This window comes from Anguilla anguilla, chromosome 10 (genome assembly GCF_013347855.1).
Source record: "Anguilla anguilla isolate fAngAng1 chromosome 10, fAngAng1.pri, whole genome shotgun sequence".
Classification (NCBI taxonomy): domain Eukaryota; kingdom Metazoa; phylum Chordata; class Actinopteri; order Anguilliformes; family Anguillidae; genus Anguilla; species Anguilla anguilla.
Window position 1 is genome coordinate 40,976,236 of NC_049210.1, and position 17,859 is coordinate 40,994,094.

Here is a 17,859-nt window from a genome sequence, read left to right on the forward strand (position 1 = left end):
CCCAGGCTAATATTCAGCACCATCTGTCCGGATCCCTCCGGATTTCATCAGGTACCTGGTTCACACAAATTTTTGGGTATGTTCAGCCATTCTTAATAAGCATTTTTCAAACATATAGACTCAGCCCTTTGAAAGCCACTGGTCACCTGATAAGGGGATCATAAAAAATAAACACTACAGATTATAATGCCTTCATTACTCTAATTCTACAGTTCAGTCCAATCTGGGTCAAGCCTTATGATGAAATATTGCTTCCAAAGCTCAACTTTCACAAACTGGACAAAAAGTACAGACAGAAACCACTTCTTTAATCGGGTTGAAAATGTTTTATATATTTTTTTATTTTATTTCTTTTTTTTCTTTTAATCTCCATTTATTTTTTTTGAAACATAAAACGAGCTGTGCGAAATTTCCCCAACTACCTTTTCAGAGAAGAGACAGAGGGCTGGGGGGGGAATTCAAATAAAAATCAGGTTAGAAAATTGAACCATTTAGTACATTTTGTGAGCCTGAGAACACCCCTGCGGGGCTGAGGGGGAAACCCCGTTAACCACCTCATCTGCACACGGGAGACTCAGGCCTGGAGTCAATCAACACGTCCTTAACTTTGACTGACAAATAAACGCAAACACATTTTTCTTCACAAACTCGGGCTTGGCGAGCTTGTTTTCTCGATCGTCGATGCCGCCAAATTGTGTTTGTGGGGGGAGGAAAAAAAAAACTAGAATTTAAATAGAGCCAAAAGACAAAATGTTGACTGACAGGTTGCAGACATTTTTTTTGGCCCTGACCAATAATCCCAATCACACCCCCAAAAGAAAGGACACTCCACTAGTTACCCCCACTACACTTTTAACACGCCCCTCCCCCTTTACTGACTGTTCAGAAATACATAAAATAAATCTTTATGGCTTATCACACCACATCTAAGAAAGGAAGAAGAAAACTTTATATTATATATGAAAAACAGTTGGTTCAGCTGGAGAGGAGATGAAGTTAGCCGCCTCCTCTCTCCACCCCTATGAGATGCATACGCACGGGCTCAATCTTATTTACAGTGCATATTTATAAAGAAAAGGATCTGACCCACAGGGCCAACAGGACTAACAAAAATAAGGCATTAAGCAGGAATCTCATTAAAGTGGCGATTTCTTTTTTGTCCTTGCTGGATTTTTAAAGCAATCATCTCTATTCCAAATTTGTAAAAACAAAATAATTATATTAATCACATGGGGGGGGGGTGTGTTTCTGCTCACTGGTGCTTAATAAATGAGTTTACGAGCCCCTTGTGGATCGCCAGATGAATAAAAAATTATTTTCTGAAAACTTTCAAAAAATAAAAAAATAAAAATAAAAAAACCTTTTGAGATGCTTAAACATAGCAATAATAATAATAATCATAATTCAGTTAAATTGGCAAAACCTAAGGCTCCAGAACTCAATTTTGGGTTTTTTCAGTTTTTTGTCTTGATATTCTTTCATCATTATAATATGACATGTATATGTCAAGACAGTCACCCTTACAACACCCACACACACACACACACACACACGCCCAGCCTGATCAAAGGCTGGGGTCTTCTAGAAGCTGCTTATCTTCAGCGGCCTAAAGCTCTTCATGCCTGGAGCTTCTACCACCAGGTGGCGCAATTAGTTCCTCGGGATCACCACCAGGGGGCGCATCTCTGTTCACGATTGCCTCAAGTGAGCAGTGTCCGTGCGGGGGGGGGGGGGCGGGGGGTTTCGTCCTCAGAGCACCGTCTCTCTGCAGACGCCGATCAGGCTGTGGGGGCGGTCCGGCTCCCCCCGGGCGGCCCTCTGCGACCCCGCCCGACGCAGAGCAGGCTGCACTTCCTGCCTGGTGAAGGTGCTCAGGTCCCCGCAGCTGCGCAGGTGCAGCATGCCCGGACGCTTCCGCAGGGGCAGCGTCTGCGCAGACAGAGGCAGCGTCTGCGCAGACAGGGGCAGCGTCTGCGCAGACAGGGGCAGCGTCTGCGCAGACAGGGGCAGCGTCTGCGCAGACAGGGGCAGCGTCTGCGCAGACGGGACCAGCCGCGCGCGTGTATACGCAGGCGGCTGCGCAGGCGGCTGCATCAGCTGCTCTGGAGAGGCCGGCGAGCCGGTGATCACCTGTGCAGACCAACGACACAAAGAGAACAGAGTTACCAGTGCAGAATACCATAGAGTTATATATATGATCAGGGGTGCAATGATACAACTTGATCACAATACAGTACAATATTCATACTCTGATTAATGATACGATGTCTCTTAATTTGTTAAAATATGTAACAATAATAACAATTAATCATGATACGATGTGATACAACTAGCTGCCTTGTGAATGCGACCAATGTGTTTAACAGGCTGCATTGCATTACAACGTTAGCATTGCGACGCATTGATGCATGGATGTTCCATTACACCCCTATGGAGGCTTAACGTGAACAGGAAGCTTCATAAATTAGAAACCTTTAAAAACAAGAGAGGCAGAATCAACCAATCGATCAGTGCGGCAGCGCTAAAAAAGGGCCTCCTCCTCCTCCTCTTCCTCACCTGCTCGATGAAGCTGGCGCTGCGCACGGCCTCGTCCATGTGCTGCTCGTCGGAGCGCAGGACGGTCTTGATGCTGTTCACCAGCTCCTGCACCTCGGGCGTCAGGCTGCAGGGCGACTGCTCCAGGAACTCCGCCACCAGCTGCTTGGTGGCCTGGTAGCTCTGGTAGTCCACCATGGACTGGGGGCGGGGCCGGCGCTGGCCCCTCCCCCTCCGCAGCGTCACCGTCACCGGCCCCGCCTCCGTCTGCGTGGCAGCCTCGCAGCTCAGCACTGGGAGGAAGAGGAGGAGGAGGAAGAGAGAGCGAATGAGAGAGGTGTGTGTGTGTGTGTGTGTGTGTATCTATGCCTGCGCATGCATGTTCGTTACTGCCTGCGTGTGCGTGCGCACACATCTGCTCCTGTCCCCATGGACACCAGGCCTCGGTGACCCCCCCGACCCCCCCCCCCCCCCCACCGGCCCGGCGCTCTATATATACACACAGATCATGTGTCTGCTGACAGACAGGGGGGGAGATTTACCGTGGGAGAGGACAGGCGTCAGACGAGCACAGACCACCCCCACGCCCACCCCCCACCCCCCCTCCCCGGCTCCTCCGCCCTTACCCCAAACACAGGCCTTAGGCCAGTTATCACCAACCCCAAACACCAATACCCGATCCCCAAGCATCAAACCCCAACCCTCAAACCCCAACCCCCAACCATAAAACGCCAACACCCCCAAACTTCAAACACCAACCCCCAACTCTCAAACACCCATCCCTCAAACAACAAACCCCCCAACCCTCAAACACCCAACCCTCAACCACCAACCCCCCCAACCCTCAAACACCCAACCCCCAACACTCAACACTCAAACACCTAACCCCCATCCCTCAAACACCAACCCCCAAATGCTCAACCACCAACCAACCCCAACAGCGCTCCTAATTGCTCTGCCTTTTTTCCCCCCCCAAAAGTAGCAGTACCTTTAGCAGCCAGGTCCAGCAGAACCGGGTCACTAATGGACCGGCGGAGCTGCTGTTTCTGGGACCTCCTGCTGGGCGGTACCGGCGCCGTCTGCCCCCGGACCTGAACGGGGGGCGTGGCGGGGTCCTGCGGGGCCCCGTCTGAAACAGAAACGGGACGTTTGAGCTCTGAGCACCCGACAGGAAGACAAACACACACACACACACACACACACACACACCCGCCTGAATGAAACGAAGCAAACCGAAACTAAAATGGAGGACGCTGCGCCCGGTTTGTTTCGATTCGCGTGGCGGCTACACTCGAGCAGCAGGCCCCGCGTTTCACCTGAGAGGCAGCAAACAAAGGCGGTTTTAAATGTCAAATCTCGGGAAAAAAACTGTAATGCTAGCTTTCCACCCGGGGGAGGGGGGGTGGCTGGTGACAGGTCTACAAGTGGCGTCGGGCCCCGCGTGCGCTGAGCCGACTGATCCTCCGCTCCCAAGCCACACCCCGAACGCTCGGCCGCCCGTCGCACCCGCCGAAAATGCAAATCCATCGCGCGTCTGAGTCTGAGCCTCGCGGCGGCGGGCGCGGGACAGGCAGGAGCGAGTTCTCCCGAGCTCGGATTGCAGATCCCGAAAACTGCCGCCGTACTCGGCCTGAAGCACGTCACGCGAACCGCCGCGGGAGTGAATGTTCCGGAAAAAAAGCCGGTGTACGCCAACACACAAAATTATAACCTAATGTAGCGCCATCCTGGACAAAGGGGTGATAAATAATGTAATATTTCATTAAAAATTAAATAGTGTCGTTATTGAACTGCAACGCAACAAGACCGGAACTCTCACAGTCTCATATCAGAACGCTGTTGGTGTGATGTCACAATACCCACCTTCACATAGCGGTCCTGTCTCCGAGCTGTCACTCAAGCCCTCTGCCAGGTCAGTAGCAAGCACCTCTGTCTCCTGAGACAGACAGACAGACAGACAGACAGACAGAAGCACAGACACAGATCGCTTTATGTTAAAGGTGGAGTCACATGACGGGGGGCCGCGTCTTTGTCCAAAACACAAAAAGGGCTGCGTTTCATTTTCTCGCCCGCAGACGATAGCCGCTAACCGGCTAAAACCGAACTCAGAAAGCTACGGGTGGAGACGGTTACCTGGGCGGAGGCGTCCTCAGGCTGTCCCACGATGGCCTCGTAGGGCGGGGGAGGGTCCAGGGGACAGAAAACCTCCACCCCTTTGATTCTGGCACCATATATGTGAGGCAGAGGAATCACGCTGTCACCAAACATCCTGCCAAATTAAGACCCAGAGCTCAAGGTATCTACAGGGGCTCCAACAAACATCCTGCCAAATGAAGACCCAGAGCTCAAGGTATCTACAGGGGCTCCAACAAACATGCTGCTAAATGAAGACCCAGAGTTCGAGATATCTACCGGGGATTGACCAAACATCCTGCCAGACAAAGACCCAGACCTCAAGATATCTACGGAGGTTACACCAAACACCCTTCCAAATTCACCCAATCATGTAAAACAAAGACTCTAGATGAATCTTTGTTAACCCACACATTAAAACACGGGTACAGGGTACAGGGTTTGGGCAACATCTACTGAGAGGTTTCCAGCAAATATTGGCTTATTAAAAACACATCATTGCTGATTGCTTGTAACTTCACTTCCTGCTTTATCAATGGCTAAATCAAGGATAAGCCTTAGAGTGCCTATAGGAGGGGAAGCCGGCCTAGGCACAGATCTTCTACCAAGTTACCATGGAGGGGGGGGCAGCCACAGGGACGTGGATGCTATCCCTTTACAGCACGACCCCCAAATTTAATGTCTCATTGCTTGCGTGCCTTCAAACAGAGGGCCCCCCCAGTGCTCGTGGGTAACCCAGGCGCTCTATCCTGTGTCTTGAGGGCCAGGAACAGGATCCAGGATCGCAACCTCTCTCTCCACAACGTCGTAAAGGTCAAAAGTCACACTGAAGGCCAACGCGGTGTGACTGGAACACCTGAGACACCGGGGGGGGGGGGGCGGGGTTTACCCACGACAGACTCTCCTTACTGTAAATGTAAGTTACTGTACGCTCCACCTTTCTCCCAGTTCACTGGGTAACACCAGAGAGGCACCACACAACAGTAACATCAAAAACAGAACTTCAACTAAAGACGAGAAAAACTGCTTGTTCACAGACAAAACCCTCCGTCAAAACAAACAAACAAACAAAAAAACTGTTTTTCATGAAGGAGAACCTATCAGGATGTTAGGATCCCATAACTGAGGACCAGTTTTGAAGAAGTATGTATTGGTACATATGGGGAATTTAAGGGGTACAGGGGCACACACAAGCAGGTGGAGCAGCGTGGAGTACCTGTGTGGTAGTTTAAGGGTGCAGGTGTAAGAGAGAAGGAGAGTGTCTGCATGTGTGGGAAATTCGAGGGGTACAGGAGTACCTGCGGGCCAGGCGAGGGGTGTAAGAGTAGAAGGTGGAGAAGTAGGAGGGGGGAGGGGCTGGAGGGACAAACTCGTCTGGATCAGGTATGTGGGCCGGCTCCTCCCCTTCCTCTGCGATGGGGCGGGGCTCTTCCTGTAAAAAAAAAAAAAAAAAGGTAAAAATGTTAAAACACACAAACATATATCTTCTCTCTCAAACTGAGGAGTCATACTTTCCACAGTACATTAATATGAAGCAATCACAGAAGTGAACACACAAGATGAATTTAAACTGAAGGCTATGACAGAAAATTGTTTAACATCTCAAGACTTTCTAGACTGCATTCAAGCAGTCATTTACACTTATTTAAGCTTCACTCAATCACTCACAATAAGTTCATAGGATTACCAGATGCAAGACAAGAAGATAACAAGACAGTTGTGGATTCAGCCCTCAGCCGGTTCAGTGGCTTAAGGACTGACGGGATTGGAGGAGGTGTCAGGGTTCTGCTTTCTGATTGGTTCTTACTGTGCACGGTCGCCGCGCCGCGAAGATCTGCAGGTACCTCAACACAGCGGCCACCAGACAGACGGCCGTGGTCAAAGCGTTCAGGGCACACAGTGCAAACAGAACCTTCTGGAAAATCAACACAGAAAGGGATTGGTTGGCACTTTCTTGCAAGGCTGTGATTGGTGCAGGCAGAGCTTCTGTACTGTACTGCAATGCTGTGATTGGTCCATGCAGACTGGTAGATGAACGCATGACAGAAATGTGTAATATGTGAAAGTTTCCGTTCCATACACCGCTAAAAGGGTGTGGTGACATTTATTATCACATAAAACCATTAACTTAATACAATGCAACTATTTGGATGGCTTTGTCAACACATGTAGAGGTTCTGCTTTTCTGAGATGGGCAGAACTAGACAAAGGCACAATCAGGCCATCAAAAATGGGGGTAAAAGGAGTGAAAACACACACGCACACACGTGCACACGCACGCGCACGCACACACACACCTTGAGCAGGACCCTCATGGTGTTGCAGGAGTTTCCAGGGTAGAGCTTGAGCAGTTTCTCCTCAGGGCACTTGCTGTTGGGGCTGTCGGCACAGCAGTGACAGACGTCCCCGATTTCGCTCTGCAACAGAAAAACACACAAACAGCCCACACCATTCAGTTACTCTCTGTCCTTATCCACATCCAGAAAACACACAAATAGCCCACACCATTCAGTTACTCTCTGTCCTTATCCACATCAACAAAACACACAAACAGCCCACACCATTCAGTTACTCTCTGTCCTTATCCACATCAACAAAACACACAAACACCCAACACCATTCAGTTACTCTCTGTCCTTATCCACATCAACAAAACACACAAACACCCCACACCATTCAGTTACTCTCTGTCCTTACCCACATCAACAAAACACACAAACAGCCCACATCAGTTAACATCCACATCTAGAAAACACACAGAAATACGGCAGATCATTCAGTCCCTCGTAGTCATTCAGTCCCTCACAGTCATTCAGTCACTCATAATCATTCAGTCGCTCAGTCACTCACAGTCATTCAGTTTATCACAAGAACAGATATTTCCTGTCTGCCATTGCACCCTCGTTTAATTGGCATCAGATCCCCTGCTAGAGCATTACCCCCCCCCCCCCCCACCCCCACCGTGTGGTAATTGCTTGGCAGAAGACAGACGTGCAGAAATGTCAAGAATGTTAAGATTATAAATAACCTCCCTCCTTATCACACCCTTGGGAAGGGAGGATTCTATCTGAACCTGGCAACCTGCAAGTTCTCAGGCCAACCCTGCCTGCTGCCTCTCTCTCTCACTCTCTCACACACACACACACACACCTCAATCCCTTTTCGCAAGCTTGTATAACCTTGCCCCCACCAGGGGGTGAGGGGGAAATTTCCCCCGTCACTGCACAGCCATGAAGGCCCATTACTCACTCTGGGGAAAGAGAGACCAGCGCCAAAACCAGGCACAGCGGGGTTGCCATAAAGCACTCGACGGCCAGCCAACCCCCTGCTCCCCAGCACTCACTCTGGCATCCCAGAACAGGAACACACGTTCCCACAGGTCGGCCTCCAAACCCGACGATCCCAGCACCTTCAACGGTGCACTTCAATTTTCTAATTTTTCTGGTTTTTGTTTTTGCTTAAATCCTTACGTTCCACAGTTCGACTCAATTGTTAAAACGTCAAGCAGCCAGAAGAAGGATGAAATCACCGGGATTTCATCAGAAATCTGTTTGTCTCCGTGGATGTGTGGCCCTTTGTCTCTTTTGCAGGGCATGGCGCGTGCTCTCTGGAGCTGAAGGCAGGGTGTGTGTGTGTGTGTGTGTGTGTGTGTGCGCGCAGATGTGTGAGGAACATCATGACCTTTCCAAAATGATGAATTATTTTCAGCTGATTAAGACCAGCAGGACAGAGTCCTGGAAAAAAACAGGTCTGAGCCAAAACAAAACCTCTGTGCGCGCATGTGCACATGAGAGTGTGTGTGTGTGTGCGTGTGTGTGCGTGTGTGTGCGTGTGCGTACAGGCCTGAGAGAGATCCAGAGCTATTGTTTTTTTGAGGATTGTCCCTGTAGGGAGGGATTGTGGCACGGTGGCAGTCTGGTAAAAATAGAACAATCTGGAATCCTGTCCTCCATCAGCAGGGTTCACTTCCTGTTTGCTGGAGCTTGGCGCCCTGCAGACGGGCACAATCACAGACAGACTGCGTCCCCCCCCCCCCTGCTTACAGACACCTGTCACTGGGTGGAGGGGTGGAGGGGGGGGCAGGGAAATCAGATTTTCCGCCGCTATCCTGGGTCATTCTAAAGGCACTTCCCATGGCACTTCCTGTCCAGAGCACAGGCCCTCACCGAGGAATTTCACACATTCTCTCCAGCCATGGCCAACATAACTTAACCACACACACACACACACACACACACACATACACATACACACACACTCACTTCCACACTCACACACACCAAGATTCTGGACCCTGGAGAGCCATGGGGTCAACTAGAGTCCCCAACTCTGGACCCAGGAGAGTCATGGGGTCTACAAGAGCCCCCAACTCTGGACCCTGGAGATCCATGGGGCCTACAACAGTCCCCAACCCTGGACCCTGAGTGAATGAATAATATCTATGTACAAACCAGCTCTGTAACAGATGGAAAGATAAAGACACAGGCTCAGCGATAGACTGCAAGGCTGAAAGGTCAAAGGGCACTTTGGGAAGGTCAGAGGAAGTGTGTTGTTAGGCTGCACTGTGGTGGTTTCCAGACTTTTTGGCACGGGGCGGTGGCGTTTTCCTGTTTTTGGTAAGGTGCAGGATTCAGAATGTTGATACAGTGCACTGCCATGGGTTTGGGGTGTGTTTGTTTTGCTAGGGGTGCAGAGGCGTCCTCCTCTTACCAGCTGGCAGTAGGACATGTTGGCCACCAGCTGAGCACCTTGGCAGCACAGGATGAACCCGGCCAGGTTGAGCAGGACACAGACCACCGACAACAGGACGAACAGATTCACCTGCAAAAGAGAGAGGGGGGGGGGGTTAGGCCAAGTTGAGCAGGACACAGACCACCGACAACAGAATGAACAGATTTGCTGCGAGAGAGGGAGAGAGAGAGAGGGAGGAAGTTGGTACAGCTGAAAACCGAGAGAGAGAGAGAGACCTAGAGAGTGAGGAAGGGGAAAAGGAAAGCTGGAAAAGGAAAAAGAAAGGAGGATAGGGGCACCTGGATAGACGGAGAGAAAAAAGGATAGGCACAGCTAGACAAAGAGAATAATAATGAGAGAGGAAAAGTTAGAGGAGTACATAAAGACAGGATGTTTGTGTGTTCATTGCACGTTAATGTACTGGCTTTCAATGCTTTGGCAACAGATCTAGTTTCTTGTGCCAGTAAAGCTCTATATTTAAATGGGTGAGTGAGCATGTGAGTGAGCATGTGGGGGTTGACTCAACACTGACTAACATGATACTGTCACACTTCTGTACGCTCCCACACTCCTATATACATCCACACTGCTGTATACTCCTGTACTCTCACTCCTATATACATCCACATTGCTGTATACTCCTGTATACCCTCACACTCCTGCATACTCCCACACTTCTGTATACTCCTGCATACCCCCACACTTCTGTAAACTCCTGCATACTTCCACACTTCTGTATACTACTGTAAAGTGTTACACTCCTGTATACTCTCACACTGCTCTATACTCCAGTATACCTACACCTATTTATCTTTGGCAGTTGGTGCATTGAGTCTCTGTTCCTCCCCTCAGTCCTCAGGAGAACCCAGAACTCCACTTCATTTCACACTAAACAGACTTCTAGTGTCCGGAATCATCCCTCGATGATGCGAAAAGTTAATACACCTCTCACTCTCAATCTCACTCTGTCCGTCTCTATCACACACACACACACACACACATGCACGCATGCACCTACGCACAAACACACACAACATTCCTGGTATCTATTTATCCAAATTCACAGTGCAGGTCTGCCTCCCTAGATGCCCCCCCTCCCCCCACTCCCCCATACTCTATCTTTAAAGTGTCCATTCATCATGTGTGCCTGATGCCACAGAAACGCCAGGGATAAATCCGGCTCCAGTCGGCTCTCTCACTCTCACTGTGTGTGTGTGTGTGTGCGCGCGTGTGTGCGCGCGCGTATGAACTGTTCACAAAAAAAGACAGTATATCCATGCTGCCGAAGCTTCTACTGTATTTAACGTCTGTCTCTCTCTCTCTCTCTGTCCCCAACCCCCCTGACCCGGGAACTTGGTCTGTTGAACTAACAAGAGGAAGTTCACAGGTTTAGGTGTAGAATACAACACATACAGCCCACTGTGGAAAATCAATGAAGCTATTAACTGCCAATCACAAATAACCTCTGTATAGTCCAGTGTGTGTGTATATATGTGTGTGTGCGTGTGTGAGTGTGTGCGTGACAGAGAGAGAGAGAGTGAGCATGAAAATGTATTTATAAATGTAAACCACCTACCAAAAGTAGCATGGGTCTCCGCCATGTTGTAAGACCAATGATTCCAGAGAGGATAACCTGTAAAAACAGCATTGTTAGAGGCACATATACATACATATACATTCACTCAGACACACACACACGCGCGCACACACACATTCGCTCGCACGCACGCACACACACACACACAGAACAGGGCAGATACAGTCCCCGCACAAACAGGGGATTTACAGTCCCATTACCCCGGTCACTGCACCGGCACAATGGCAAAAAGGGATAAGTGCAATCTAAGAGACAAAAGGGGAAATCCCCGCCGCCCGCCGGGGAGGGAACGCCGCCGCCTTTTCCGCCGGGCGCAGCGCAAACCGCCGTCCGTCGGGCGGGGCTTAATCCCGCCTCTTTGTTGCCGTGAAACGCGCTGGCGTATCTGACATTTCTCAGATACCGCACCCCTGCGCACGGAAAGCTGTCAAACACAGCTATGGCACAGGCAAGCTGATAAGAGCACCCTCACCGCTGCTGCCATCACTGCCATCACCGCCACCACCGTAATCACCGCCAACACTGCCATCACCACCACCACCCCCTCCACCACCACCATCACCGCCACTCCCACCATCATCACTACCATCACCACCATCACCGCTACCACCGTCATCACTGCCATCACCACCACCACCCTCTCCACCACCACCATCACCGCTACTCCCACCACCACCCCCTCCACCACCACCACCATCACCACCATTCCCACCATTACATTACATTACATTCATTTTAGCAGACGCTTTTATCCAAAGCGACGTACAAAAAGTGCATTTTCATGATCCACCACTACCCCCTCCACCACCACCATCACCGCTGACATCGTCACCACCACCCCCTCCACCACCACCACCAACACCGCTGACATCACCACCATCACCGCCACCACCCCCTCCACCACCGCTGCGATCACCACCACCACCACTGCCGCCGCGGGCAGACACATCCGCACGTGTCCGCCAAAGCGTTATCAAAGGAGGCTGACTGTGTAATAAAACGAGACTTAAGCAATGGTGTCCCAGAGTAACACCAGAGGAGGGAGAGATGGAGATAACAGACAGAGCGGGAGGGGGAGAGAGAGAGGGAGAGACAGAGTGAGAGAGAGAGACACAGTGAGGGAAGGAGAGGGACAGAGAGAGGGGGGAGAAGAAGGGAGATAAGGAGACTGTGAGTGAGAGGAGAGAGGAGTAATTGCAAGGAGGAGAGCCGGTGGAGGTAAGAGAAGGAGAATGCCTGTATAGACTCCTCCTCTCTCATGTCCTCAACTCCCCGTGCTTCTGGTCTGTTTCTCTGTTGCTCATTATCCCGCTGTGGCTGCGGTGTCTGCAAACACAGCTTGATGAGAGGACCATCAATCCCCTGGGCCGGTTAAGCAAGGCCTGCTATCAAACCCCGAGCCCACCCCTCTCTCTCTCTCTGTCCACAGGAAACACCCACCCAAAAACATGCACTGAGAAAATAAAAATATGAGGACAGCTCTCAAGGGATCAACCAATAACGTATGCTTCTTCAACTTCTTCAGAGTAACGTCTATAAGGATCTTACTTGCTATTTTCAGAATGCAATGCCAGAAATGCACTGGGACAGAACACACTACTCTAGACGGCTTGGGGTAATCTTTTCTCAGCAGCTTCATGACAAATATGTCAAATACTTTACACAGCTGGATATCAAGACTCAGGAAACGATAGATAAGTACCGTGCTCTGGGGCACGAGCAGTAGTCCAAGCAGTACTGAAATTTAGAAACTGCAGCTTTATGTCTTTATATCTAGATCCCAAATGGCTCCTTTCCAAGATGGTCATAAACTCCCTGTGTAGTTTTCCTACCTGTAATTTACTTACTCCATCTGCGTATGAATATTAAACTAATGAAGATGAAACTGCCAGTAGGGGGAAAAAATTGCGCCAGGCTGAGAGTTTTAGTGGCAAACGGCGCACCCAATAACGCGTTCCAAAATTTAACAGCCCCGGGGGCGTTCCCAGGCCAGGGCTGCCCAATCCTGTTCCTGGAGATCTACTATCCATGCCACAATTCCCGTAGAAAAGACTATTTTCTTCACTGGTAGACAGATTGACTGATTGCTTGGTAGGCCCAATGATTGATTGATCAAATGGAATGTGATAGTGGCATCATAAATGATCAAAGCATAAACACCGGTTCACATGAAAGTAAACAACCAATCAACCGACTCATCTGTCAGGTGGCTGACCAGTTGATTGGTCAACTGGCAAACTTTGGGACTCATACTGGAATAAAGAATGCTGAAAGTGAGGTCGCCAGGTCACATGACAGCAAGGACCTGTCGTTCGAAAAGAAGGACAGCGTGAACGGTAACGAACCACCAACACTGCATTCGGTTAAATTTGTGAAAGCACTAGAATGTATGTTTTCAATTATCCCGAATGGCTATGAAAACATCTGGAAGGAAAAACCAGCTTGAACGGGAGGAGAGTCCAGGCTGCCGTGATTTACAGTTTGAGTAAAGGGGGAGGAAATACAAGCCAAAAAGCCAGAACCTCAGGCCTGTATTCAAACAGCACTTTCCACACACTTCTGACTGCAGTGCACTCATTGGGCGGAATGCAATCAACTCTGGTCCTTAACTTTTAAACACAAGCAAACGTCAGATTCTGCACAAACTTGGCATGGCGAGTTAACGATTGCTAAAATATGTTTGTGAAAGGAGAGGGGGGGAAAAAAAACGTTCTTTTAATTGTTAGTCAAAGTTAAGGCCAAATGTTGACTGGATCCCTGCCTCTGTTTAGCTGCACTAAAGCAGACCTCCAGAGGAAACAATGCTGATGAAAAAGCACAGAGAAAAGCCAGAGAAAAACAAAGCTGCCAGCCAGAACGGCAGGAACAGAGCGTTTCAGGGTTTTTTTTTTTGTTTCTTTGTTTTTTTAAACATACAGGGCGCACGATAATTTGTCAAAGTAAAAGAACTACAATAATGCAACAGTGGCAACTGCTTTGAAAGGGTTGATTTACAAGGCATAGCTTCAAATATTCTCTTGCTTATGTTACTTTATATAAACAGATTTATTCACTTGCATCTCAAAGTTAAGGACTAATGCTGATTGAATACTGTCTCTTTACCTAATTGGGTGCTCATTTTTGTTACACCGAAAATGAGCAAACACTGTACCTCTTAGGAGTTTGTTTTGGCACTTAAGTGCCAAATTTAAGCAAATGGTTGAAGGATGTCACACTCCCCGTTTCCAAGGCCTAATTTGGCTCCTGATGAAAACGAACAGGAAACCACACAAAAAAACTGCAGACACTGCAACTCCCTTTTATCATTTTCCTTCCAATGGTCTTCCATCATCATTTTTATCAAGGTTAACAATAAACTGAAACATTTTAGGACTGTTTCGATTCTTGTGAATGTTATCTTCAAGCTGCATTCCTACTTGGAGTGAGGTTGTGATCGAAGGAACATACAAAAACAAGTTTAAAAAGCTAACGTTTACAAAGCCATTAATGCATCTTAATGTACTGTCTGTCCTCGTGCGTGGCCCTGGCGAGCCCAAAAGTCAACAAGAAATCCAGCCAGGCCCAACCACTCATGATAAATTACAGCTGTTGTACCAGAAACGAGAGCACCCCGTCCAGGACTGCGCTGAGGACAAATACTTTAATGCATTTGCTCCGATCCTGCCAAGATAAAAACATGTCCGCAGTTACGCATTTCTGTGTGCTGTTTGTTACTTGGTATTTGGAGTTCCTCCAAAGTAATCATGCACACACATTTTACCTGCATTTGTATCTAAACACATCTGCACGATTAATAGGGTTTAATTTGCAAATATCACCAGATATAAATATGAGTATTTTACAAATTATTCAAGAAACTTCGAAGAGTAAACTCGTATCGTATGTTAGACACTAGAATATTCGTACATGTAAAAGTTTAGGGAAAATTTGATTAGGCCATCCTCGTTACAAAACCCCTTTGCAATAGTTGCATTTTCTTATTGCTGCAGATCGCACAGGACTACATTTCCGCCGGGACAGACACTGTTAAATATAACTTTAGGAAACTCGTACTGACAGTCTGTCGTAATGGCTGGATTTATTCACTGAAACACGACCATGCATGTTTCCAAATACTGAACACCCACAGTTATTGACTTAGCCTAATGTCTAGATCTGAGCTAGATAACGAAAGGCTGCGTGGTATCACGGTGAACACGGACGTTTTCTAAACCTTATCTTTGATGAACCGTTTTTCTCTAGCGGTTTTAATAAGTTAGGCCTTGCTAACTATACCGTTCTACCTGTTGATGTTCACAATATACACTGCCTCTTTGTTGTTAGCGAGATATCTAGACTGGCAGTTGGCTAACGGTACATTGTTTCAATCGCAAATGGTTGAAACGCCAATTTACGTCAATGCTAAACATAAAAATCACAAAGCTAGAGCTAACATTAACAAATATACTTGCTTATCTTTGCAGTATCTACAATATATTAATTAAGGAAATCAATTAGGCTAAGCGTGGTTAGCTAGTTAGCTAGCACTCAGGCTGATCGTCAGACAGCATGGAGGGATTTAGACGAATGATCGCCAGAAAACCATACGGGATAGAATAAATAAATGGAGCATTACATATTATCGGATTTCTCTGTATAGTGGTGACAGAACTGAAGTGTACTTACTGAAGACCCAGCCCAAAACGGACACGAATTCCGAATGGGAGGCGAGCTGCTAAGTGACAAAGCCCCGAAAGAGAGCGCCACCATGGAACAACCGAGAACCAGCTGCAGCAATCCGAGAGACAGCAGCGGGCGGCCGGGCAGCAGCGCTGGGAACAACTGCGACTGAGATCCAGGCATGCGAGAAGCGCCGGTAGAGATGCAGCGAGGACGGCTTCTGTATGCCGGGTCAGCCAAATGTGAGGCTAGCGAAACCCCCGCGACTGGACAGCAAGATCCAGGAAGAACTACTGGGAGAGACATCGGAGAGGCGCACGCCGCAAAATAACATAGAAGAAAAAACAAACGCGGATCCGCGGCCGAAGGCGCTCCTTCATTTTAATTCCTCTTTTTCGGCGTTATTTCTGTTTTTTTTATTTTATTTATAATTTAAATGAACCGAGTCCCCGTCCTTGTTTTTGGTATCAATCCCATTATTTTCCCCTTCCATGGTCTCCTCGAAGTGGCTGAGTTTGAAGTTTTAAAATAACTGCTCTGTGACCGAGTGTTTGGATTGCATTTCACATTTTTGGCAGGATGACAAAAAAAAAAAAAAAGGTGGGGGTGGGGGGTGCCGCCGCACTTTGGAGAATCGCCTGGGAATAGGCCACGACATTGTGACTAGGCTACTGTAGCCTATAGGGTAGGGGGTTCTCTTTATTTTAGGACTGTTAGAATGGATTTATTACTGCGGGATTACTTCATTCCGAGGATGTTTCCATTCTAGCTAAATCCGTGGTGTCAACATAAAAACGGAAACTTTCAAATGGTTTGTGAAATCTGACCGCATGTAAAAATGTTTTGTGTTCTTCGTTTTTATTTTTATTTTAAATACGATACGTTTAATTGGGGGAATAACATGGACACAATTATTTAATAGACAAAAGCCCAATCAGCTTTGCTCCATCTTCATAAAAGGGACCATAAAGAAAAATTAAACTTTGTTGAAAGCACTATGTAAGTAGTTTGAATGGTCAAGGATGTAATTTAATGCGTCTTTAATTATTTTGAAAAATAAAAATGGAGTGTATTAAGCTATTGAAACCTGCACCGGTTGGTCTATACTCAGAGCTAACCCAACTCCGTCCTGGGGCCGCCACCCTGGTCTGTACTGGTTTTTGCTACTCTTGTTCAATTAATTTAACCATTAAAAAAAACAAAAAAAACATTTACCCCGTATTATAACACAGTGCACGTTAGGCTTGTTCCCAATAACTGTGGCAAATGAGTTGGTTTGAGCAAGGGTCCACAACTTCACAGATCCCACCTACCAGCCTAATTTCTAAATTTCAATCTAGACTATATTCATTTTTACATGGAAACTGAAAGCATCAGCTGTTTTAAAGGCATGGTGTGTGAATACGGGACATTAATTCATGACACACACAACTATTTCTCACGTAATGCAACTTTAAGAGAGTAACCCATCATTCAACAGACATTAAACGTGTCTACTTGAAAACAATTAGCAGCTCATTACAACTCAATTAAACTTTATTTGAATGGCGAGACACTGTGACAAAGACGCGTTTACAGAAAACGAGGGATGGGAAAACTCAGACTAAAACCAAAGAAATCCAACAAGTGAGGTTAAAAAAAGCTCCCCCTGTGGGAAGAAATCTCAAGAGGAACCAAAACGATAGAGGAGAGCCCGGTCGGCCCCGATGCGAGCTGAGCACGAAATTCTAAAATCCTCTCCGCCAGGCTAGCATGCAATCTACATTTCTTAAAAATAAAATTACTACCTCTGACGGAGAAGATGTAGCAAAACACAATACACTCGGAATATATTTCAGGGAGCCATGTGGGAGTGCAGGGGGAGAGAAACGTGATAATTTGCCAACTTACGTTTAGAGTTGGGTCGGATTGGGTAAACCTATTCCAAACAATTGCTTATTAGCTTCTTTGTGGACCTTCCTCATGTGAATAAATTCGTCGTAGCACACAAGAATTCGCAACACAGAAGTATTCGGAGACCAATTCCTTGTATAGTTAAAATGGACAACAGAAATTAAGAGAATTTATTTTTATTTTCGAAAGAACCCGTTGAAGAAACAGCAAAGCGCGCCTTCAATTCGAGTTACAACCGGAAATGACGACACGTTGTAGTCTCATTTCCAAGACCCGTCTGGCAATGTTTAGAAAGTAAACCACCAAAAACA

General features: G+C 47.7%; 1 protein-coding gene across 1 annotated transcript; it reads right to left on the reverse strand.

The window, feature by feature from the left end:
* Positions 1 to 287: 287 nt before the first annotated feature.
* On the reverse strand, positions 288 to 16,223 carry fam189a2 (family with sequence similarity 189 member A2). Its single transcript, XM_035379654.1, has 11 exons — positions 15,662 to 16,223; positions 10,976 to 11,032; positions 9,379 to 9,489; positions 6,966 to 7,085; positions 6,476 to 6,583; positions 5,967 to 6,100; positions 4,669 to 4,804; positions 4,399 to 4,471; positions 3,524 to 3,664; positions 2,557 to 2,828; positions 288 to 2,130 (listed from the first exon to the last, which is right to left on the reverse strand). The coding sequence occupies exons 1-11, from the start codon at positions 15,959 to 15,961 to the stop codon at positions 1,750 to 1,752; spliced, it is 1,833 nt and encodes a 610-aa protein (XP_035235545.1). The 5' UTR covers positions 15,962 to 16,223; the 3' UTR covers positions 288 to 1,749.
* Positions 16,224 to 17,859: the final 1,636 nt, after the last annotated feature.